General features: G+C 40.8%; 1 protein-coding gene across 4 annotated transcripts in view; it reads left to right on the top strand.

Annotated features, from left to right (window-relative positions):
* Positions 1 to 360: 360 nt before the first annotated feature.
* Positions 361 to 25,836, top strand: part of EDA2R (ectodysplasin A2 receptor) — a 42,543-nt gene continuing 17,067 nt past the window's right edge. For 2 of the 4 annotated variants that reach the window (XM_058441587.1, XM_032757097.2), the window contains exons 1-2: positions 361 to 408; positions 23,626 to 23,722. In XM_058441587.1, the coding sequence (XP_058297570.1) occupies positions 23,636 to 23,722 (87 nt within the window). In that variant the 5' untranslated portion in view covers positions 361 to 408; positions 23,626 to 23,635. Of the gene's footprint in view, positions 409 to 23,625; positions 23,723 to 25,836 lie in introns of those variants that run through there. The other 2 variants (XM_032757101.2, XM_032757100.2) reach the window with 1 other exon arrangement.

Below are 25,836 nucleotides of genomic sequence, written 5' to 3'. Positions count from 1 at the left end.
GTGCCTCTCAAAGGCAGTTTCTTTTCGTAGCCACGCCTAGGCACTCAAACAGTCCAATAGCTGCTCTAGGAACTTCACGGGGACGGAAGAGGTAAGCTTACCGTGAAAGGAGGGTTTCGGCTGTTGTTGCTACACGTGGATGTGAAATGAGTCAAGAGGAACTTTGATTACAAGGAATTTCATATACTGTGAGTGTGTATGCAGGCTGGGGCCTGAGGGGCGGGTCTGAGAGGCGGGGGCTGAGGGGCGGGGGCTGAGGGGCGGGGCTGAGGGGCGGGGGCTGAGGGGCGCGGGGTGAAGGGCGGGGGGTGACGGGCGGGGGCTGGGTGAGATGTGTGCTCTGCGCTGAGGTGGGTTTGTACGGGAGTCCCATTTGGGAGCAAGAGCCATCTACTCGTCCGTTACCGGGTGAGTGTGGGAACACCCCCTGGTGTGGCAAGGCGGCTGGGACCTGCGGCATCTACGTGCAGAAGTACAGAATCAGGTCAGGATGATCCTGCTAGGGTACCGCAAAATCAGAACAATTGGGAAGGCGCCCCGTGGCTGGCTGTCAGTCCATCCATTTGTGTCCGGAGAGCGCTTTCTGAGGCACCAGGGATCTGGGCTGACATCTCTAGGATCTTGGCGAGCCAGTTCCTGTAGGCTCTTACTGGATCTGCATTGCCTCTGGGAACATGCCTGGACGTGTCCAACAACCTTGAGCATCTAGTGTTGGGAGATAAAGAAGAGAAGTAGGCTGGGTGTTAGTGAAGGCGGAGACAGTGGATCAGACTTGTGGAGCATCCTGAGGAAAGCAGAACTGCTAACCCGCGTGGCTTGAGGGCAAGTCAGGGCTTGTGTAAAGAGCATGCTGGCTCTGTTTGGGGGCTTTCAATCCACCCCCTCACCCGCCGAGCTTGGTTTCACTTGATCTCTCATTCCTGGAAGCTGAGCCCCGGAAAGTGTTATTTTGATCCTGTCTCACCCCAAACACTGGCCAAGACCCAGCAAGCTGCAAGAACTGGGGGACAAGAAGGGACCTGCCAGAGACCAGGCTAGGAAAACAGAGACTTCAGGGTCTGACTTAGACAGGTGTTGGCAGCGTTGGCCAATGTCATGCTGGGTGGCTGGGGCAGGAAAGTTTGGAACATCTTCCCTAGATAACTCCTCTGTTCTTTTCTTCACCCCAACATACCTTCAACTCAGCAGACTCACTGAGCACCTAGTCTGTGCCACCATGTGTGAGACAGTGAGATGTCTGTCTGAGACCTAGGCTGTGCCCACTGGGGCCTGACAGTCTCATCCTGGATATAAAAACACAGATAAATATTAATATAACACAAGAGAGGTTTAAAAAGTTAAATAAAAATGCTTAGATGCTGCCAAGTAAGGATCGTATCAAGTTGAACCATACGAAATCAGAAGAAGGTGTTTTTTATTCTTTTTTTGAAATTTTTATGCCTTTCAGGGCTCCAGAGCTAGATTATTTGAGTTCAGATCCCATGCTCACCATTTAACTTGTGTTACCATGGACAAATAAAATTACTTCTCGCTTTCTGAGTTTCTGTTAACTTCAGGCTAAAGTGGATAATAATAGCACCCACCTCATCGGGCTGTTGTGAGGATTAGATGAGATAATCCATATAAAATACTTGCACACACTTAGCACAGTGGCTGGCCCAAAATAAACACTCAATAAATATTAACTATTATTATTTAAGATAGACTGTGGCACACAGATAAGATTTCAACAGGTGGAGATAGAGAAGACAGTTTAAGCAGAGAAAATAACAGGAACAACTGCTTTAAGGCAGGGAAGCTCAGGGCATATGAAAAGAACACCAGCTGAGCCGGATTTTAGAGTACAATTAGCGGAAAAATGGAAGTTAAACTTGCCAAGGCAGATTGGTGGTAAACTGCAAACGACAGTGGATGCTAGAGTTTTGATTTGATATGGCAGACAATGGAAAGCCATTGAAAGTTTTTGAGCTTAAAAAAAACGTCAGATCCTCAGCTTTAGGAAGAGTAATCTGGTAAAAGGTTAGTCAGTTGGATTGGAATAGGAAAACACAAGAGGGAGATAAACTAGGGGCAGAGAGGGAACAAGGCCCTGGAACTGAGGTGGTCGCTGTGGGAACAGAAAGGAGGTGATGAATTTAACAAGCCATCACAAAAGTTGAATCTACAGAACTTTGTAGTTAATACATTATATGGAATTGAAAAAGGAAGAATGAGAAAATCAGAATCTCACTTCTGTGGATAATGCAATAGAAAGGGTATGTACCTTCTGAGCTACACACAGCTATTTTCAAGTCCTGGATCTGCTATTTATCTGCTGTTTGTGATCCTAAGCATATTATGTACCTGACATTCCCAACTAGGATCAGTATTTCCACAAAACATTTAGAAGTATGTGGGGTGTGTGCGCATGTGTGTGTGTGTTTTACACACAGTCTGAGGTACTACTGCATTTAATGCCGAACAGATGCAACAAATAATTGTTCCTCTCACCCACCATGCCAGTAGTAAGCCCAATGAGAAGTCAAAATTTTTGAGCCTCAGCTTTCTAACCTGAAAAAGAGGGATAATAGTACTCACATCATGGTGTTACTGGGAGGATTAAAAGATATATTTCCTTTTATATATAGGGTCTAGCACAGTGCCTGACAAGTAGAATTGCATGAATTGTAATTTTCCTTTACCCTAATGGATTCAACATTAAAACATCCTTGCCAGCCTCTGTTTGAACACTTCTAGAGGGAGGTTCATTACTGCTTTCTGAGAGAGCCCACTGTCTTCAGGGAAAGACTTGGACTGTTAAAAGTTCTTCCTTTTGCTAAGCTGAACTTAGTTTTCCTAAAGCTTGTACCTGGATATACTAGTCATTCTCCCTGAGGCCACCTAGAGCAGTCTGTTCTTTTTCTTCCATGACAGTTTTTCAGAGATCTGAAGACCAGAGATCAGATCCCCCTGCATCTTCTGCTCCCAGGTCAAACAGCTCAGATAATTGCATCATTTCTTATCTGGCATGGTATCAAGTCAAATATGACTCTGTGGTTTTGAAGTATATAAATTGGGGTATGAGTATGTCTTCATAGTGATGAGGAATACTGCAAAAGGAACAGGATGGGTAAATATGACAAAATTCCTTGTAATTTATTATTTTTTAAATTATTTTTTCTGGTCAGGAAGGGTGGCTCATTCCTGTAATCCCAGCACTTGGTAGGAGGCATAGGCGAGAGGAAGGCTTGAGCCCAGGAGTTCAAGACAAGCCTGGGCAACATGGCGAGACCCTGTCTATATAAAGTTTTTAAATAGCTGGGCACTGGGTGCTGGGCACTTGTAGTCCCCGCTACTTGGGAGGCTGAGGCAGGAGAATCTCCTGAGCCCAGGAGTTTGAGGCTGCAGTGAGCTATGATCATGCCACTACACTACAGCCTGGGCAACAAAGTGAGACCCTATCTCAAAAAAAAATTAAAGAATATAAATCATTTTTTCCACTATGTGCTAAATACTTTCAAATCCATCATCCCACTAATTCCTTATCCCCAACTGAGGGAATTGCAGATTTATTTATATATATTATACAGGTGGCCAAACAGGCCTAGAGAAAATGAAACTTGCTAGAGATCATTTAGTTAGTAAGCATCTGTGCCAGAACTGCAAGACACATTTTTCTTACTCCAAGTTCAGTATGGCTTTTCATTTTCCACAGCTGTTAGGGTTTAAGGTGATAGATAGCTGGGCAATTACGCCAACTCTGGCACTAAAGAATGAGTCAAAAGAAAGAGGGATCTTACAATTACCTTATACCAGTTATTCCCTCTTTGAGAGAATTCCTTTCTTTAGATGTCTTCTTGACCTGCTCCACTTGAATGCTTCCTGCAGAGAGTGAGTCATCTTTTGGAGCCATTCCTCAGTGCTGAAGCTTCATATTGAAGCAGAAGCTGCTTTTCATTGCTTTCTTTCTAGAAACTAGCTCCACCCATGTATTCTCTTCTTGGGAGCTTAACAAGAAAGATATGAGTAAGTTTCACCATCAGTATGTAAAATACGACTACTATTATTTTGTGCACATAGATATGAGGATGGCTATACTTTGTCTTGGATTAGAGTTTACTGTATATATTTTCTATGTTCCCCACCAGACTGCAATCTCCTAAATTTGGAGAATATGGTTTATTCACCTCTGTTTTTCTCTCACGCCACTAAGTTCTAACAGAACGCCTAGCATAGAAAGTACTCATCAAGTGGTTGCTGAGTGACCAGAAATTAACTCTCTCTATCTTGGGATGACAACAGTTATTATAGCTTCCAAACACCACCAAAAGACATCGTGCTATTCTCAAAAATAAAGGATTTTCCATGTAATATATGGTGGAATCAAACACTGACATGTCCTCCTTCCAGGAGATTATTAGTCACCATTGTGGATAAGCCAAAAAGAGTGGGCATCACTTCTTCCCTTCTACGATCCACCTCTCCATGACCCAGCCCACCCTTTGGAATTGTTTCTGTTGAGGATAAAATGAGCCATTATTGGGCTGTGGAAGTTAGGAAAAAGAAGCTGGAGCCTTGGTAGTATAGTCACTGAGTAATTGGTCCTAAAGCTGGACCAACTCCTTTCTTTGTATATGGGAAGTAGAGAAGCCACTGGGCCGTGAATATGCAGACCTGAATTCTACTTTTAGCTCTACCATTGACCACTGTGTGACTTTGGGCACATTTTCTGAGCATTAGTTTCCTCATCTTGGATCATCAGGGAATGGGGTTAAGTTGTCCTAAATAATACTTTTAGGATCCCATGACTATATGTTTTCAATTATCTGACAGTTTGAAGTTTTAACTGGTTGCCAAAGAGGAGGAAAAAAACAACAACAAATGATGGAATGTGCTGTCTTACGAGTACTGAGGTGCCTGTTACTAAAGGACTTCAAGTAGAGCTGGATGGTATTTCTTTACTGGGCAAAAGGCCACTGGGACTAAGATTAATTTTAAGCCTCCCTTTGACACTAAGATTGTCAGAGTCTAAAAATGGTCTCAAAGAATGTGCATTTACATATGAGGTCATAGGCTTCTTGTTATCAGTCTCACCTTCCCTCCACAACCTCACAAAGTACTATACCTTTCTCCCTTTTCTTGGGCATCTAAAGAAAAAATGAAGAAATATTTTGGCAGCAGCATTTCATTTTGTACAGACATGCCTCATTCTATAGTGCTAATTCTATTCTTCCAGTCCTTTGTTAAGGATGTGGACCTGGGTTGTGCTTGTATTTGCCCACTGGTTCGTATCTCTGCTCCTTTAGGATATTTTATTCCCAGGCCTATGAGGATGGGATGGAGTACTTGATTGCCATGGGAAAAAAAAAAAAAAAAAAGAGACTGTTCTTATCGACATCTTCAGGTACAGCTATTCCAGATTGCTTGGTAAATGGGACAGGGTGGAGGGAGTGTGGGGCAAGACAAACAAACTTAATAGAAATCAGAAATTGGAGTACTTGACTGAGTTTTATCCAGTCCCAGCCCTGCAAATAAATCATATCATGAATTCAATTCCCAACTGGGACAACTCAGCCAAAAACCTTCTTGGGAAGTCAGCTTATCTCCCCTTCCAGTACTGCTGGTTGAGTAATTTTCTTATGATACCATAATTTTATGGAATCTTGTGGTGATTGGTACATGACCAGTGACTCACTTTGGCTGGGATAACAGCAGAGCAAAACAAGAGGTTTCGGGTGTTAGCTGAGTGCTGGTCTGGCTTGGGGCTTGTCTCCAATACCCTTTGTTCCCCAGCTCTGGGTGGGATAGTAACAACAATCATAGCAACTCCTCACATGCGTAGCACAATCTGGAGTTTCCACAGCACTCTCACATACATCATCTCATTTTTCCCTTGAACATAATCCAGGGTAGTTTCTGTGCTTTCGCTCCCACTTGGGAAGAGTATTTTAGCAGTCAGTAGAAGAACATTTTCCCTCAAAATCAGCCTAGAGTTTGCTGTTCTTAATTTCATCCTATTTCTTTTATAATGGTATCTTTGTATTCTTGGCTACACAGTCTGTTTTCCCCATTTGTTTAATTATTTTTCAGCAGTTGCCAAACACTAACCAAATATTTATATTTTCAATTTACGGTCTTCTAAGTTGTATTTGTCTTTTGAGGTTTGTGCTTTGTTTGTTGTGTGTGTGCACGTACGCATATGTTTTGAAGGCAAAACAATAGACTCATCTGGTTAGCATTTACTTTTGGCCAACTGGAAGTAGCCCAGTTCAGTTGGTCATTAATTTTGTCTGTACAATGACAACAGCTTTTAGTAAAGATTTTTTTTTCTTTTTCTTCCCCAGCTGGGGCATTACCTCTTGCTCTGTGCACTAGAATAAAAGACAAAGGAGAATAGATGAGACTTCTTTAATTTTGTGCAGTTTCGTTCTCCTCTGTTGATATACCATTCCTGACATTGCTGGGCCAGATGTTGCTATCACTAACAGTTAAAATTCTTCAGCCACTTTCGAAATGTTGAAAGTAGCCCATTAAAAACTGTAGTACCCACCTGTGGTCTCTACATTATGTCTATTCCAGGCACAGATTTTAGTATACTTAAACACAAAAAGATAATTTACTTTTATCACATGCCCAAGAAATAAAAATGACACATCCTCAGTCTTGGCCTCCTCCACCTCCCAGTATCAATAGCTGAGACATTACTCATCCCTTACTTCTTAAAGCTTTGTCCTACACTACCCTATCAAGGTTCTTTTTTTTTTAATTCTCTGGCTTCCTCTTCTTCATTACTGTCATGTATTCCTCCTCTTCCAGCTTCAAGTATATGAGTGACCCTCGATGTTTGGTTCTTCTTCCTCTTCTTCTCCCTTCTTCCTTCCTTCTTTCTTCCTTCTTCCTTCTCCTTCTCCTTCTTCTTCTTTGTTTGAGAATGAGTCTCACTCTGTCACCCAGGCTGGAGTACAGTGGCACAATCTCGGCTCACTGCAACCTCTGACTCCCGGGTTCAAGTGATTCTCCTGCCTCAGCCTCCCGAGTAGCTGGGACTACAGGCGTGCACCACCACGCCTGGCTATTTTTTGTATTTTTAGTAGATACAGTGTTTCACCATGTTGACCAGGCTAGTCTTGAACTCCTAACCTCAAGTGATCCACCTGCCTCGACCTCCCAAAGTGCTTGGATTACCTGCAGGAGCCACTGCACCCAGCCATTCTTCTTTACCCATGATTTAACTTCTGCCATGATTTACTTAGGCCAGTGGTTATCAAACCCCAGAGGTTTTTATTTAATTGATCTAGAGCATAGGATTTTTTTTTCAGTGCTCCATATGATTCTGATGTGCAGCCATAAGCAAGAACTGTTATTCTGGTGTTTTTATGCATTTGACACATCTCCAACTTCAACTTATATTTTACATATTGTATATGCTTGTTGGGCATGACCATTGAAATGTTCCTCTGTCCGCTTCAACTTCTCTATACTGAAAATAATTGAAAAATAGTGCATTTTCTTTTCTTTTACCAAGCTGTGCTCCTTTCACGCTTCTCATGGCACTTGGATTCTTCTGGTTTCCCAGGCGGAAACTCTCAGAATCTTCTCTGACTCTGGTCATTCTGTTTGTCCTCACTTTGTAAGGTTTGTATCTCCCACCATCATTCTTCTCTGTTCCTATTGTAACCACCTTTGACCTGGCCCTTATCTCCTAAAGCCTGGGCAGGGGCAGTAACCCTATCAAACCATTATTTAAAATGCACTCAGGTTAACATTCATAAAATGCTTTTTTGCCCATCCTAAATTGTCACTGAAGAAAAAATTTCAGTGAAGGCTGGGAGGACCTCCATTCTCTATTTTAGAGTTCAATACTGCCTTGCAAAGTGTGCCAGACTCATAGCTTCTAAATGACCTTTGAGTTCTGTCTTGCTTTTTACTAGCCAAATAAAGATAGGTGTATACTTTCCCTCTGAGCCTCAGTATTTTTTAATCTATTAATTAAAAAAAATTCCATAGGTTATTGGGGTACAGGTGGTATTTGGTTACACGGATACGTTATTTAGTGGTGATTTGTGAGATTTGGGTGCATCCGTCACCTGAGCAGTATACACTGCACACTATTATCACCTGAGCAGTATACACTGCACACTATTTGTAGTATTTTATCCCTCGCCCCCCTTCACTCCCTTCCCTCCAAGTCCCCAAAGTCCATTGTATCATTCTTATGCCTTTGCATCCTCATAGCTTAGCTCCCACATATCAGTGGGAACATACAGTGTTTGGTTTTTCACTCATGAGTTACTTCACTAAGAATAATAGTCTCGAATCTCATCCATATATATATATGTGTATATATATATGTCTATATATGTGTCTATATACACACATATGTGTCTATATATACATATGTGTGTGTGTGTGTGTGTGTGTGTGTGTATATATATATATGATTCTTTTTAGTTCTTTAAGGAATATCCACACTGTTTTCCATAGTGGCTGTACTAGTTTACATTTCCACCAGCAGTGTAGAAGTGTTGGCTCTTCACAACATCCACACCAGCATCTACTGTTTTTATTTATTTTTGGATTATGGCCATTTTTGCAAGAGTGAGGTGGTATTACATTGTGGTTCTGATTTGCATTTCCCAAATCATTAGTGATGTTGAGCATTTTTTCATATGTTTGTCGGCCATTTGAATATCTTTTTTGAAAATTGTCTATTTATGTCATTAACCCACGTTTTGATGAGATTGTTTGATTTTTCTACCTGATTTTTTTGAGTTCATTGTGGATTCTGGATATTAGTCCTTTGTCAGATGTATATATTGTGCAGATTTTCTCCCACCCTGTGGGTTGTCTGTTTATTCTGCTGACTGATTCTTTTGCCATGCAAAAGCTCTTTAGTTTAATTAGGTCCCAGCTATTTATCTTTGTTTTTGTTGCATTTGCTTTTGGGTTCTTGGTCATGAAATCATTGCCTAAGCCAATGTCTCGAAGGGTTTTTTCAATGTTATCTTCTAGAACTTTTATAGATTCGGGTCTTAGGTTTAAGTCCTTAATCTATCCTGAGTTGATTTTTGTATAATGTGAGAGATGACATTCCAGTTTCATTCTCCTACATGTGGCTTGCTAATTATCCCAGAACCATTTGTTTAAAAGGGTGTCCTTTTCCCACTTTATGTTTTTGTTTGCTTTGTCAAAGATCAGTTGGCTGCAAGTATTTGGGGTTACTTCTGGGTTTTCGATTTTGTTCCATTGGTCTATGTGCCTATTTATATACCAGTACCATGCTGTTTTGGTGACTATGGCCTTATAGTATAGTTTGAAATCAGGTAGTGTGATGCCTCCAGATTTGTTCTTTTTGCATAGTCTTGTTTTGGTTATGTGGGCTCTTTTTTGGTTCCACATGAATTTTAGAATTTTTTTTTTGTAATTGTGTGAAGAATGATGGTGGTATTTTGATGTGAATTGAATTGAATTTCTAGATTGCTTTTGGCAGTATGGTCATTTTCACAATATTGATTCTACCCATCGATGAGCATGGGATGTTTCCATTTGCTTGTATCGTCTATGATTTCTTTCAGTAGTGTTGTGTAGTTTTCCTTGTAGAGGTTTTTTGCCTCCATGGTTAGATATATTCCTAAGTATTTATTTATTTTTTTTGCAGCTGTCTTAAAAGGGGTTGAGTTCTTGATTTGATTCTCCACTTTGTCGCTCTTGGTGTATAGGAGAGCTACTGAATTCTGTACTTTAATCTTGTATCTGGAAACTTCGTTGAATTATTTTATCAGTTCTAGGAGCTTTCTGAGGGAGTCTTTAGGGTTTCCAAGGTAAATGATCATATCGTCAGCAAATAGTGACAGTTTGACTTCCTCTTTACCAGTTTGGATGTCCTTTATTTCCTTCTCTTTTCTGGTTGCTCTGGCGAGGACTTCCAGTACTATGTTGAAGAGGAGTGGTGAGAGTGGGCATGCTTGTCTTATTCCAGTCCTCAGAGGGAATGCTTTTAACTTTTCCCCATTCAGTATTATGTTGGCTATGGGTTTGTCATAGATGGCTTTTATTACATTGAGGTATGTCTCTTGTATGCTGGTTTTGTTGAGAGTTTTATTCATAAAGGGATGCTGGACTTTGTTGAATGCTTTTTCTTCATCTAACGAGATGATCATGTGATTTTTGTTTTAAATTCTGTTTATGGGGTATATCACATTTATTGCCTTGTGTATATTAAACCATCCCTGCATCCCTGGTATGAAACCTACTTGATCATGGTGGATTATCTTTTTGATATGTTGTTGAATTCGGTTAGCTAGTATTGTGTTAGGATTTTAGTATCTATGTTCATCAGGGATATTAGTCTGTAGTTTTCTGTTTTGGTTATGTCCTTTCCTGGTTTAGGTATTAGGGTGATGCTGCCTTCATAGAATGAATTAGGGTGGCTTCCCTCTTTCTCTATCTTGTGGAATAGTGTCAAAAGGATTGGTACCAATTGTTCTTTGAATGTCTTCTAGAAATCAGTTGTGAATCCATCTGATCCTGGATTTTTTTTGTTGTTGTTGTTGGTAATGTTTTAATTACCATTTCAATATCTCTGCCTGTTATTGGTCTGTTCAGGATATATAATTCTTCCTGATTTAAGCTAGGGGGGTTGTATTTTTCCAGGAATTTATCCATCTCTTCTAGGTTTTCTACTTTATGTGTGTAATGATGTTTATAGTAGCCTGAAATGATCTTTTGTATTTCAGTGGTGTCAGTCCTAATGTCTCCCGTTTTGTTTCTTAATGAGGTTACTTGGATTTTCTCTCTTCTTTTCTTGTTTAATCTTGCTAATGGTCTATCAATTTTATTTGTCTTTTCAAAGAACCAGCTTTTTGTTTTATTTATCTTTCATTTTTTTTTGTTGTTTCAATTTCATTTAGTTCTGCTCTGATCTTGGTTATTTCCTTTCTTCTGCTGGGTTTGGGTTTGGTTTGTTCTTGTTTCTCTAGTTCCTTGAGGCACAACCTTAGAATGTCAGTTTGTGCTCTTTCAGTCATTTCCATGTAGGTGTTTAGGGCTATGAACTTTCCTCTTAGCACCACCTTTGCTGTATCCTTTTGATAGGTTGTGTTGTTATTGTCATTCAGTTCTAAGAATTTTTTAAATTTCCATCTTGATTTTGTATTTGACCCAGTGATCATTCAGGAGCAGGTTATATAATTTCCATATATTTGCATGGTTTTGAAGGTTCCTTTTCAAGTTGATTTCCAGTTTTATTCCACTTTGGTCTGACAGAGTGCTTGATATAATTTCAGTTTTCTTAAATTTATGGAGGCTTGTTTTGAGGCCTATCATATGGCCTATCTTGGAGAAAGTTCCATGCACTGTTGAATAGAATGTGTATTCTGCGGTTGTTGGATGAAATGTTCTGTATATATCTGTTAATTCCATTTATTCCAAGGTATAGGTTAAATCTATTGTTTCTTTGTTGACTTTCTCTCTTGATGACCTGTCTAGTGCTGTCAGTAGAGTATTGAACTCCACCACTGTTATTGTGTTGCTGTCTGTCTCTGCTGTCAGTAGAATACTGAAGTTCACCACTATTATTGTGTTGCTGTCTGTCTCACTTCTTAGGTCTGTTAGTAATTGTTTTATAAATTTGGGAGCTCTGGTATTATTTTCACATATGTTTAGGATTGTGATATTTTCCTGTTGGACAAGGACTTGTATGATGATATAATGTCCCTCTTTGTCTCTTTTAAGTGCTGTTGCTTCAAGGTTTGTTTTGTCTGATATAAGAATAGCTACCTCTGCTCACTTTTGGTGTCCATTTGCATGAAATGCCTTTTTCCATCCCTTTTCTTTAAGGTTATGTGAGTCCTTATGTGTTAGGTGATTCTCCTGAAGGCAGCACATAATTTGTTGGTGAGTGTTTATCCTTTCTGCAGTTCTGTATTTCTTAAGTGGAGGATTTAGGCCATTTACATTCAATGTTAGTATTGAGATGTGAGGTACCATTGCATTCATTGTGCTATTTGTTGCCTGTGTATCTTGCTTTTTTGTTATTTTTAAATTTTATTTTTGTTTTATAGGTCCTGTGTGATTTATGCTTTAAAGAGGTTCTATTTTATGTGTTTCCAGAATTTGTTTCAAGATTTAGAGCTCCTTTTAGCAGTTCTTGTAGTGGTGGTTTGGTAGTGGTGAATTCTCTCAGCATTTGTTTGTCTGAAGAAGACTGTATCTTTCCTTCATATATGATGCTTACTTTCAGTGGATACAAAATTCCTGGTTGATAGTCGTATATTTTTAGGAGACTGAATATAGGGCCCAAATTCCTACCAGCTTGTAGGGTTTCTGCTGAGAAATTTGCTGTTAATCTGATAGCTTTTCCTTTGTGGGTTACCTGTTGCTTTTACCCTTTCCCTCCCCTCCCCTCTCCTCTCCTCCTCTCCCCGTCCTCCCCTCCCCTCCCCTTCCCTTCTCTTCCTTTCCCTTCCAGTCTCACAGCTCTTAAGATTCTTTCCTTTGTCTTAACTTTAGATAACCTGATGACAATGTGCCTAGGCAATGATCTTTTTGAGATGAATTTCCCAGTTGTTCTTTGTGCTTCTTGTATTTGGATGTCTAGATCTCTACCAAGGCCGGGGAAGTTTTTCTGTTATTGCCACAAATATGTTTTCCGAACTTTTAGATTTCTCTTCTTAGGAACACTGATTATTCTCAGGTTTCGTTGTTTAACATAATCCCAGACTTCTTGGAGTCTTTGTTCATATTTTCTTATTCTGTTTTTTCTTTGTCTTTGTTGGATTGGGTTAATTCGAAGACCTTGTCTTTGAGCCCTGAATTTCTTTCTTCTATTTGTTCAATTCTATTGCTGAGCCTTTCCAGAGCATTTTGCATTTCTAAAAGTTTGTCCATTGTTTCCTGAAGTTTTTATTGTTTTTTCTTTATGCTATCTATTTCCTTGAATATTTCTCCCTTCACTTGTATCATTTTTTAGATTTCCTTGCATTGGGCTTCACCTTTCTCTGTTGCCTCCCTGATTCACTTAATAACAAACCTCCTGAATTCTTTTTCAGGTAAATCAGAGATTTTATCTTGGTTTGGATCCATTGCTGGTGAGCTAGTGTGATTTTTTAGGGGGTGTTAAAGAGCCTTGTTTTTTCATATTACCAGAGTTGTTTTTTTGGTTCCTTCTCATTTGCGTAGCCTCTGTCAGTGGGAAGGTCTAGAGCCGAAGGCTGTTGTTCAGATTCTTTTGTCCCATGGGGTGTTCCCTTGAGGTAGTACTCTCCCCCTTTACCTATGGATGTGGCTTCCTGTGCGCCAAGCAGCAGTGATTGTTGTATCTCTTCTGAGTCTAGCCAACCAGCAAGTCTATCTGGCTTTGGGCTGGTACTGGGGGTTGTCTGCACAGAGTCCTGTGATGTGAACCATCTATGGGTCTATCAGCTGTAGATACCAGCACCTGTTCTGGTGGAGGTGTCAGGGGATGAAATGGTCTCTGTGACAGTTCTTAGCTTTGGTGGTTTAATGTTCTATTTTTGTGGTGGTTGGCCTCCTGCCAGGAGGTGGTGCTTTTCAGAGAGCATCAGCTTTGGTAGTATGGAGAGGAACCAGTAGTACACAGGGCCCTAGAACTCCCAAGAGTATATGCCCTTTGTCTTCAGCTACCATGGTGGGTAGGGAAGGCCCATCAGGTGGGGGTAGGGCTAAGCATGTCTGAGCTCAGACTCTCCTTGGACAGGTCTTGCTGAGGCTGCTGTGGGGGTGGGGGTGAGGTTCCCAGATCCATGGAGTTGTGTACGTAGGAGGATTATGGCTGCTTCTGCTGAGTCATGCAGGTGGTCAGGGAAGTGGGTCAAAGCCGGCAGTCACAGGCCTCACCCAGCTCTCATGCAATCCAAAGGGCCAGTCTCACTCCCACTGTGCTCCCATAACAGTCCCAAGTCTGTTTCCAGGCAATGGTTGAGTAGGGCTTGAGAACCTGCCCCAGGTTACCCACCTCCCAGCTGTGAAAGAAAAGGGCTTTGGTTCTTCCCACTCGTGTAGAGTCTCCACACCAGATTCATGCCCTACCCCAAGTTCTGGCCAGGATGCTTCTCTCCTGGTTCAAATTGTTACAAAGTTCAGCTGGAGACTTCCTTTCCCCGTGGCATTTTCCCCTCTGCCTCTGGCCACCCTTCTGAAGGTTCCCTGTGGTTCCAGGCCTGCTTGGGGACCCAGCAAACTCCTGGGGCTTTTCCCGCTGCTTCCTCTACCCCTGTATTTTGCTCAGCTCTCTAAATTGACTCAGCTCCAGGTAAAGTCAGAAACTTCTTCTGCAAATTAGACCTTTAGTTTCCCCAGTGCGGGTGTGTGTTAAGGAATGGAGGATCTCCCTTTCCCACTTCTGTTGTTGGCGTGCTCACAGTATTTGGAGTGTCTCTTGGGTCCTGCAGGAACAGTCCACTTCCTAAGAGTGTCTGTAGGTCCTCTCAAGATCCCTGGTTTGTTCTTTCAGTTGTCCTGGAGCTAAAATGCACGATGCAAACCTCCTCACACTGCTCTGTCCATCCGAGTTGGAATTGCAATCTAGTCCTGCCTCCCATCTGCCATGATGATCCCCCAGTTCTACTTCTTTACTGAGATCTTGAGCAAGATCTCAGATCTGTCTGTTCCTTCCTCATCATGTGATCTTCTTCTTTAATGTATTTATTCATTTATTTATTTGAGACAGAGTCTCACTCTGTTGCCCAGGCTGGAGTGCAGTGGCACAATCTTGGTTTATGGCAAACTCAGCCTCCTGGGTTCAAGCAATTCTTGTACCTCAGCCTCCCAAGTAGCTGGAATTACAGGTGCATGCAACTACACCTGGCTCAATTTTGTATTTTTAGTAGAGTCGAGGTTTCACCATGTTGGCCAGGCTGGTCTTGAACTCCTGACCTCATGTGATCTACCCATCTCGGCCTCTGAAAGGGCTGGGATTCCAGGTGGGAGCCACTGCGCCTGTCCAAATTTATTAATTTTTCATAACAATCCCTAGCTTCCTCCTAGGGATATGATGGTGATCTGTTGAGCTAACTGATGTAAAATCCTTTATAAACTATGAAACCTTTTACTGAGACAGGAGAGTATTCCCAGTATTCTGTAGATTTTCACCATTTTCTGATTCAACAAATATTTGTTTAATGCCTACTGTGTGCCAGGCACTATTGTAAGCACTGATGATGAAGTAGCAAACACAATATGTACCACGGTCTCATAGCATTTACATTCTAACTGGGGAAGAAACAAGCAATAAAGTACATTAGATTTATGATATGTCAGAAGGTCATATGTGATATGGAAAAGAATAAAACTGGAAATGGGGATAGGAATTCTGGAAAGAAGGTGAAAATTTGAGAGAGTGGTCAGAGAAGCCTGACTAAGAAGACTGTATATGAACAAAGAACTGAAGAAGATGAGGGAAGTAGCCATGTAGGCATCTGAGGAAGAACATTCCTGCATGAGGGAACAGCAGATGTGAAGACCTTAAGATGAAGGCATTTCTGGTTAGTTTGAAGATCAACAAGGAGGCCAGCATGGGTGGAGTGAAGACAATAAGGAAAAGAGTAGTAGAACATAAGGTCAAGAAATAATGGGGGAAATTGAGGTAGGCATATCATTTAAGGTCTCCATTGGCCATTATAAGAACTTAATTTTTTTAAAATATGAGCCGTTTATTATATGCCATACATCACTGTGTATATTTTATGTTTTTACATACCCATTCATTTTTGAAGTTATATCCAAAACTATGTAGGGCTTATGTGCTATTATGAGTGAAAGAGGGAGCCATCAATGGCTTTTGAGGCTGGAAATGACATAATCTAACATGTTTTATCCCCTTTATCTTTATTTTCTATTCTCCCTAGAAAAAAATGGGTCGACCCCAGGTTTCTCCCTCAACAGATTCTCTCTGAATATGGGGGAGAGACACAGAAAAACCTTTTTTTCTGACTGCACTTTATTTTCAGGTGAAACAGACAAGGTCAGAGCTAAAAGAAAAGAGCCCTTAAAACTGTAATTTTCAACATTGACTGCACATGATAATCACTTGGTGAACTGTAAAATGTTGCATGCTCATGCCACATTTTTTACTAACTACAACAGAATCTTAGGGGAGGGACCCAGGTGTCACTATTTTTTGGCACTCCCAAGGTGCAACCAAGACTGAGAATCACTGGTCTGAGAGGTTAGCCAAACCAACTCCCTCATGGTATGAATGGGGAACTTGATTCCAGCATTGGGAAGGGATATTCTCCTGATGGCAGAGCTAGGACTAGGACCATTCACTATGCTGAGCTAAAACAGGAAACGCAAACTTTACAAATAGTGGGGCAGAAGGAAGATATGATGTTTGATAGTTTGGAAGGAGGTTATAGACAATATAAACCTTGGATAGAAGTGGCCTTGGGTCAGGTCAGAAAATGGAAAGGCTGAGTGCCAACACCAAAAGGTAAAGCAACATTTGAATTACAGGCCAAGCATCTGGAAATGATGACACTGTACAGTTTAGAAGCTTGATTTTCAAGACAGCAGTGTTCTCAAGGCTACGTTGAGCAACTTCTTTGATTCTGTCTTGTGCATGTGGGTGGATGGATGGGCTCACAGGAGAGGAATGGGCAAGGCATGGAGACCATCTGCTGTCTTCTTCACTGTTTTTAATCCCACACCTCCTGCACTGTCCAGGAAAAGCAAATATCCTGAAGTACTGAGTTCTTAATTTAGACATGTCCTTCTTTCCTGCCTACCCATACTACATAGAGAGAGCATGTTTCACCCCACAGGCATGTGTGCAAGTTGAGAAGAGCAGCAGCCACAAGCTGCAGCAAGAAGCAGCTGCACCCCCAGCAGCCTGGGTACCTCACATCCAGCAGAAACTTGGCCAACATCAATTATTCAGGGCATGATGAGCTAATTTGGGGATTACTATTGATGTCAGCTGTATTGTTTCTCCTGTTTCCTGTCTGCTTGTGTTCTTAATCGTCTGCATTATTTTTTGAGGAATTAGGACGGGAGGCTGGATGGGAAGAGCAGCCACATGACAGACAGGCAAAATAAGGGGATAACTCTAGTCATATTGCCACTTGTTGGCCCTTGTAAACACAATCAATGTATATACAACACATACTTGGATAAGTTTGGGTGAGAAATTGGATTAATCAAATTATATTTGGAGGCCTGTATAAAAATATTCATAGCAGCTTTAACATTTTTGGGGGCCTAACTTAAGCAGTATCCTATTGGAATAATAAATTCAAAGTATTAAATAAAGCTAAAGAACCATCTTTTAAAATGAGATATAATTCACATACTATAAGATTTACCCCTTTAAAGTATATAATTCACTGGTTTTAGCATATTCACAAAGTCACACGACCCTCACCACTATCTAATTCCAGGGCATTTTCATGATCCTAGAAAGAAACATACCTATTCAACAGTCACTTCCCATTTCCCTTTCTATCCAGGCCCTGATAACCACTAAAGCTAGTTTATGATTGATTGCCTATTCTGGACATTTCATGTAAATAGAATCATACAACATTTGTCCTTTTGTGTCTAGCTTCTTTTATTTAGCATAATGTTTTCAAGGTCCATTCATGTTATTGCACATGTTAAGCACATCATTCTTTTCTCTGACTGGATAATTTTCATTGTATGGATAAACCACATTTTGTTTACCATTTATCAGTTGATGAACATGTGGATTTTCCCTACTTTTTGGCTATTATAAATAATGCTGCTAGGAACATTTGTTTACAGGTTTTTGTGTGAACACATGTTTTCAATTCTTTTGGGTATTTACACCTAGGAGTGAAATTGCTGGATCATGTTGTAACATGATGTTTAACATGTTGAGGAACTGCAAATTAATTTCCAAAGGGGCTGCATCATTTTGTATTCTCGCCAGCAATACACAAGGATTCCAGTTTCTCCACATCCTTCTCCCCCAGGCTGGAGTGCAATGGCACGATCTCGGCTCACTGCAACCTCTGCCTCCCGGGTTCAAGCAATTCTCCTGCCTCAGCCTCCCAAGTAGCTGGGATTACAGGTGCCTGCCACCATGCCTGGCTAATTTTTGTATTTTTAGTAGAGTCAGGGTTTCACCATATTGGCCAGGCTGGTCTTGAACTCTTGACCTCAGGTGATCCACCTGCCTCGGCCTCCCAAAGTGCTGGGATTACAGGAATGAGCCACCGTGCCTGGCCGGCTACTTTTTTTTTTGGTAGTGGATATAAAGTGTTGTTTTATTGTGGCTTTCATTTGCATTCCTTTTGTTGCTGATAACACTGACCATCTTTTCATGTATTTATGGGCCATTTGTAAGTCTTAGAGTGATATCTATTCAAATTCTCTACTCATTTTTAAATTATCTATCTTTTTTTATTTTTGAGTTGCAAGAGTTTTCTATATATTTGGATACAATTCTCTTATCAGATATGTGATATGAAAATTTTTGTCTCCCATTATGTGGATTGTCTTTTTATTTTCTTGATGGTGTCCTTTGAAGCACAAACATTTTTAATTTTTAAATTTTGTTGACATGTCATTGTTCTGTTTTTCTCTCTTGTTGCTTGTGCTTTTGTTGTTATATCTAAGAAACTACTGCCTAATCCAGTGTCACAAAAATTTACACCTATATTTTCTTATAAGAAAAACATTAATTACAGAATTATTATGTTTTCTTATAAGAAACTTTTATAAGAGTTTTATAGTTTTACATTTGGGGATTTAGTCTATTGTGAGTTAATTTTGTATATGATGTGAGGTAGGGGTCTGATTTGATTCTTTTGCATGTGGATATCCAGTTTCCCCAACACCCTTTTTTGAAATGATTTTTTTTTCTCATTGAGTTTTCCTGGCACTCCTTAAAAAATCCATCAACCATAGTATAGCAACTCAATTTATAATGGCCTCAAATTAAAAGCAGCCCAATGTTTGCCAAGAAAAATATATAAACTGTGGTATATCCATACAATAGGATACTACATAACAATAGTAATTAACAAATGTTGCTATACAAAACATAATGGATAACTATCACAGACATTATATTTAGCAAGAGAAACCAGAAACAGAGGAACGCATCTTGTATGATTCAAATTTATGTGAATTTCAAGGACAGGTATAACTAATTGTAGTGATAGAAGCCAGTGCTGTAATTACCTGGGGAGGAGTTGATATTGACTGGGAAGGGGCGTGAGGGAGCCTGCTGGGGTAATAGAAAGGTTCTGTATATTTATCTGGGTGGTGTTTACATGGGCATGTACATAGTAAAAATTTATTAATTTACTTAATCTTTGTGCTCCTTACTTTGTATATGTTGTACTGCAATCAGAAACAGATAGACAAAAAATCCCAACATGTTACCCATATGAATTTTTAGAGCACTTCTACATTACCTCATCTGTGTAACTTCTGAGTTACACAGATCAGATATTCTCTGGGCAAGCTGGGAAGTTGGAGGAAGTATTTCAGGGTGTAGCTGACCAACAGTACAACTGAGTGGGTGATGGGCTTTAGTAGAATCAGAACCCCATCATGTGTTATACTCTATGGGATTGAGACAAGAGGCATCTGCCACTTCCCTTCCTCTCCCCAACCCTCAGTAATGTAAGAGAACACAACCCCATGTCAGAGTTGGGGTGAAAAAAATTTTCTTGAGCAGCTATAACCTTAGGTTGTGGAGGTGAGAGGGACTGTTCTGTGGAAAATGATGTGCTATTTCATAAAGTCCATAATAACATCCTCACTTACTTGCAAAATAATTTTTGCAATATTTGCAATAATATTTGCAAATCTGATTTTATTTCTTTTTCACTTCCATTTCAAAGGCAATTGTCTCAGAAAAGTTTCCAAACATTTGCTGACCAAGTTAATCCTATACTGAAATGTCTTGATGAAAAAAACCCAGCAAACACTTAGAACAATGTTTCTTTTAGCCAAGGTGGCTTAGGCACTGAGGGTGTCATGGAGAATCTTTTCCTTAAGCATCAGGTCACTGGTGGTTGCGATTAATGAGGAGGAAATTGCTATAGTGGCATCCATCTTAAACATGGCCTTCATGCTCCAGCTGAAATGGTCAGTGAAGAAGCTTGAGTGCCTTTCCCTTTTCTTCCCCATATATCCCAAAAATGACAAATGTCCCCCCTCTTCACTATAAACCTCACTCTTCTGAAGAGGAAAGAAGAAAGGGAACCTGCTAATTACCAAACGTCTCATATGTATCAAGCCCTATACTTGGTCCCTTAATATGTATTATTGCATTTAATTTTCTAAATTACTGTGCAGTATATTATTTAAACCTCCATTTTGCAGATGAAAAAACTGATGCTGACAAAGGTAAAACCATTTGTTTGAGGATGCAGAATTAAAATTAAAACTCAAGTCTACATGTCCCTAACTAAGAGCTTCGCTCTTTTCTTGAAGTGAGGTTACTACTATTGTTTGGAAAGTCATTATCTTAAAGAGAAATGATCTATGTTGCTAGATCCATATGCATAGTTAACCATAGTCCAGGGAATGTAGCATGTTGATAAGCTAACAAATAGTAAGCACTGTTGAGGTACACACTCTGTGCCAGGTGCAGGGCTAGGCACTGGGCATGCAGTGGTCTCTACTCTTGGGAACTTTACAGGTCTGTATATATTGCCAACTTAGCCAGAAGTTTAGAGGATTCAGCCACATCCTTTGTGATACTTTGGAAGAGTGTCTAGCTGCAGTATGGAATACCTCAGAGTAACTCTAATTTTCTGAAAATGTAATTATTCTTTCTTACTTTTTATTTTAAAAGGCAGTTACATATGCTACAGGAAACTGTTGATTACAGGGAAAAATTCATATAAGGTCTGACTTTGTCCCTAGGTAATGACATTTAACCCTTATTAGGTAGTTTTACACACACCCCCTGACCTCTTCAAAAGAGTCCAGAATCTATGATTTTGTTCTCTTTAATAAAGTCAATTTGTTAAGCGTTGAATGAAAGATAATTTAATTTGTATGTTTTGAATAAATAGTATGAGAAAAAGAGAGGGAAGGCTGGGCATGGTGGCTCACGCCTTTAATCCCAGCACTTTGGGAGGCTGAGGCGGGTGGATCACATGAGGTCAGGAGTTCGAGACCAGCCTGACCAATATGATGAAACCCTGTCTCTACGAAAAATACAAAAATTTGCTGGGCATGGTGGCATGCACCTGTAATCCCAGCTACTCGGGAGGCTGAGGCAGGAAAATCACTTGAACCCAGGAGGCAGAAGTTGCAGTGAGCCAAGACTGTACCATTACACTGTGACAAGAGTGAAACTCCATCAAGGAAGGAAGGAAGGAAGGAAGGAAGGAAGGAAGGAAGGAAGGAGAGAGAAAGAAAGGAGGAAAGGAAGGAAGGAAAGAAGGAAGGAAGGGAGGGAGGGAGGGAGGGAGGGAAAAAAGAAGGGAGAGAAAGGCCCTCTGTTCAATTTGGCATCAAGCCTGCCTTGCCTAGACAGAGGTTTCAAAGCCATGGTTAGAGAGACATGTTGGGGTTTAGGACACATGATGTTTATTAGGTGGGTGGAGCTCTAGAAACCAAATGAAATAGGATGTCTCAGACCCTCAAATGCCAGCAGCAGTTGTCATGGAGATTTTAAACGTCTATGTTGGGAACTTAGCTCAAGAAGAGGGCTACTTCTTGGTTCCTGCCAATGTTTTTCTGTTTTGTGGGCAAAAAGGGATATGAGAAAGTTGTCCAGAGCAGTTTCCTGGCCCTGTTACTGTGGTGCTTAACTTCCTGGTCATGAAGGCTATGAGAATACTGATGTTTTTTGTTCTCAATGAGAAGAGTGCATAGCAAGGGGAGGGAAGCATGCCTACTGAGACCAACACCACGGGCCAGCGATCAAATCAGCACAGAAGACAGTATGTTTAGGCCGGGCGCAGTGGCTCACGCTTGTAATCCCAGCACTTTGGGAGGCCGAGGCGGGCGGATCACGAGGTCAGGAGATCAAGATCATGGTGAAACCCCGTCTCTACTAAAAAAAAAAAATAGAAAAAATTAGCCGGGCGTGGTGGCGGGCACCTGTAGTACCAGCTACTTGGAGAGGCTGAGGCAAGAGAATGGCGTGAACCTGGGAGGCAGAGCTTGCAGTGAGACGAGATTGCGCCACTGCACTCCAGCCTGGGTGGCAGAGAGAGACTCCAGTCTCAAAAAAAAAAAAGGAGACAGTGTGTTTATCTTATGCAAACATGGATCTTGTAGCCCCCTTTCCTTTGAATGAAGGAATGGGAAAGAATGGCCCAGCTGATGATGGAAAAAACGTGCACTTATGGAATGCCATCTAGAATGATTTAACCTATCGCTTTTGGGGACCTTTGAGTGGAGGAGTGGTGGCCTCTGAAGGTACACATGTACACTCTCCTCTCTTCTGACTAAGAGTACACATTAAGGACTTTGGCACTTTTAGAAACCACTTGAAATTCACCCTAGTATGAAGTCATGAGTAAGTAAAGAACCTCATGCTACCTTTCTCTTTGAGTAGGATAAGCCCCATTTATGAATTACTTGAGCCCCTTCATTAAAATTCCTCTTTGTAGAAGACAACCTTTCTGCATACTTAACTCTGTCTTATTTTGTATAGCCCTTTAGAATGGTTTGATGGACCTTAGCTCCTTTAACCCTCCCAAGAGCTATATACGGTAGGTGAAGAACATTCTATCCCTTTTGCTTAGATTAAGTAACCGAGGCCAGAAAAGACAAAGTGATCCATCCCAGATTATAGATTGAAAGGGTAAGAGCCAGGCATGGTGAACAGCCATCCCACTTTGCCCAGAACTGTTCCAGTTTTAGCACGGAAAGTTCCGTGTGCTAGGAAACCTCTTCGTCCTGAGCAACAGGATTATTTGCTATCCTATAGCCAGGAATAGAATCCATATCTCCTAATTCTCAGTCCAATGCTAGCTCTACTGCTATATGCATCTGTATTCCAAGAACTATCATCTGAGTAATGTTTCCCTATCTGTGCACCTTTGTGCACCAAAATATGTCTACATGCTGTGTCATTCTCCCCTCCCATTCTGCCTAAGACAGAAGCTATGGCAGCTATTGGTCCTCAGAGGTACTGAGCCCACTGTTGGCAAAGAGAAACCATGTTCCAGCTTTTTCAATTATAAAATAAAGATGACAATCCCTATACTGCTTACCTCACTTGGATGTTGTGTAGATCAAATAATAATAGATGTGAAAGTACTTTCTAAATTGTTATGATCTGTTCACACATGAGGGATTGTGATTATTCTTTACCCCCTGGGCAGAAGCCAACTCCTTGTCTTATTACTCTCTTTACAAATTCAGCTCCTGGTATAGCCACTGACTGAATTTGAGCAAATTGCTTAGTCTCTTTGCCTCAGTTTCTTCATCTGTAAAATGTTGCTAACAATAATTCTTAATATGATTGTCTTGAGAATGGAATGAGTTACTACATGCAAAGCATTTACAAGAACTCATGGCACATGGTCAGAGCTACATAAGCATTCACTCTTTTGTGTTGGCTTCCTCGGCCCCACTATCTCAGATCTAGAGAATAGATTAAGGGGACCCAGAAGCCAAGTGGCATGGAAGCCACTACTTATAGTCCCTTCCCACTAGCTTGCTAGTTCTTGTGTTCTCTACCCACAGCCTTCCCACCATGGATTGCCAAGAAAATGAGTACTGGGACCAATGGGGACGGTGTGTCACCTGCCAACAGTGTGGTCCTGGACAGGAGCTATCCAAGGTAAGTTCTCCTATTCAGTACACTTATTTTTGTTGCATCTTAGGAACCAGCCCAGCAACTGAAAGCGGCCAAGATTAGGGGAGTCAGCCCTACTTATGACTGATCCAGTTCAGCGGGTAAAACCTGGGATCCACAGAGTATGCAATAGCAGTCATGATTCCAGCATGAAGCAAGATCAAGGTCAAGGGAAGTTTCCATGAGATAACAGAGTATTTCAAGAAGAGATGTGTAATGCAGAGACCCATGAGGACTGTTCAGCATTAGGGTAATCTGTCAGCTAAAGCAAGGCCCAACCACAGGGTGTTCAAGAGCCAGATATCAGGTCTTAGGAATGAGAAAGAGAGAAGAACCAAGAAGGCCTCTGTCCTAGAAGGTCTGCACTACTGAGGAAGCTGTGCAATGGAGAATATAGGGATAGGGAACCATGGACGGTCTAAAATCCCAATTAAAGATAAGGATCAGAACAAAATGACCAGCAAGGCACAGACTTTATATAACTTACTTGTTTCAAGCCTGGATCTGCTTAATTGTTCTTTCCTCAGGTCCCTTTTTGGTCCCTGAACTTGGGGGTGGTATTAAATTTTGGCTGCAGCTGGGGCTACAGAGGCCAGAAGCAAGCAGCTAGCAGATGGCTTCTGCATACTCACACCCTACTGTATGCAATTTTCATTTATTCAGCAGTTGCTTATTGAACACTTGCAAAATGGCAGGCATGGTTGTAGACACCATGGATATGGCAAAACGGACAAAAATATTTGCCCTCATAGACCTTACCTTCTATTATTAGTGAAAAAATAATGATTGAGACACATACACAGATAAATGAAGAATCTGGATATGAAGATATGAGAAGAATCAAATTAGGGTGACTGGGTGGCTACTTCAGATTATGAAACAAGGAAAGGTCTCCCTAAGGAGACAGCCTCTGGGGAGAGGATACTAGTGCAGAGTCCCAAGGTGAAAATGAACTAGGCATTTTGAAGGAAAAGGAGGAAGGTTAGTGCAATGAGTGTATGGTGAATGAGAGGGAGGGTAGTACACAAAGAGGTCAGAGAGAGAAGTATGGACCAGACCAGATAGCAGCTTGAGGTCTGTGAGAAGTTTTCATCTTTCTCTAAGTGCATTAGGAGCTCTTTGGAGGGTTTTGGGTTGGAAAGTTACAGGAATCTGTGGCTGGAAAACAACGTAGTAATTATCTAGCCCACTTTATTCCTACTTTTGTATTTTAAAAAATGAAGAGAATAAGGCGCAGGGATATCAAGACATACAAGCACTAATTCTAAGTTTTTATACATGGCATTATGTCCCACAGTGGGGTACCCACATGGTTGATAAAGGATCCCAGTACCAAGGAAAGATTGCCAGAGGTTAGGTCATGCTGGACATTAAAATAGATATTAAAGCTTATATATGTGTAATATATATAAGCTTTAGAGCCAGATACACATGGGCATGAGTCCCATCTTTGCTCTGGGCAAATTATTTCACCTCAGAATCAATTAGGATGTAGTAAGTTGAAAGTAGCATAAAATTTAACCATGACATGAACCATAAGTATATTTATTTATGTAATGAAGTCTGGAGACAGGCAGCATTTTTGCTTGTTGGGCAGATCAGCAATGTTCTCAAGGATTCAGCCTCTTTCCACCCTTCATTTTGGACATCTTGCTGTTTTGTTCTCATTATTGTGGCCTCATGATTGCAAAACTCAAAGCATCATATCTTCATACAATAGTCAAAGTCAGGAATCAGGGGCAAGGTCAAAATAGCTTGCCTGTTATAGGGAAGAAGTCTTTTCCCAGAAGCTGTCCAATAGATTTTTCCTTATATCTTATGGTCCAGAACTGGGTGACGTAGCTATTTCTAGCTGGAATAGAGACTGGGAAATAAGTATCGGGCCAATGAGAATGGGATTGTGTGATTAAGACCAATCAAGAATCCGTTCTGGAGGCTGGTCATCATGCCACCTAGAATGAAATCAGTGTTTTTATAGTAAAGAAGAAGAGGGGCAATTGTTTGAATAAGCAGCTGGAAGCATCTGACAGCCTTTTTTATTTTTTTTTATTTTTATTTTTTATTTATTTATTTTTTTATTTATTTTTATTTTTTTTTAA

This window comes from Hylobates moloch, unplaced genomic scaffold, assembly GCF_009828535.3.
Source record: "Hylobates moloch isolate HMO894 unplaced genomic scaffold, HMol_V3 SCAFFOLD_7, whole genome shotgun sequence".
NCBI classification, from domain to species: domain Eukaryota; kingdom Metazoa; phylum Chordata; class Mammalia; order Primates; family Hylobatidae; genus Hylobates; species Hylobates moloch.
Note: the sequence above shows the minus strand (reverse complement) of the source record. Positions and strands in the feature narration are given on the sequence as shown.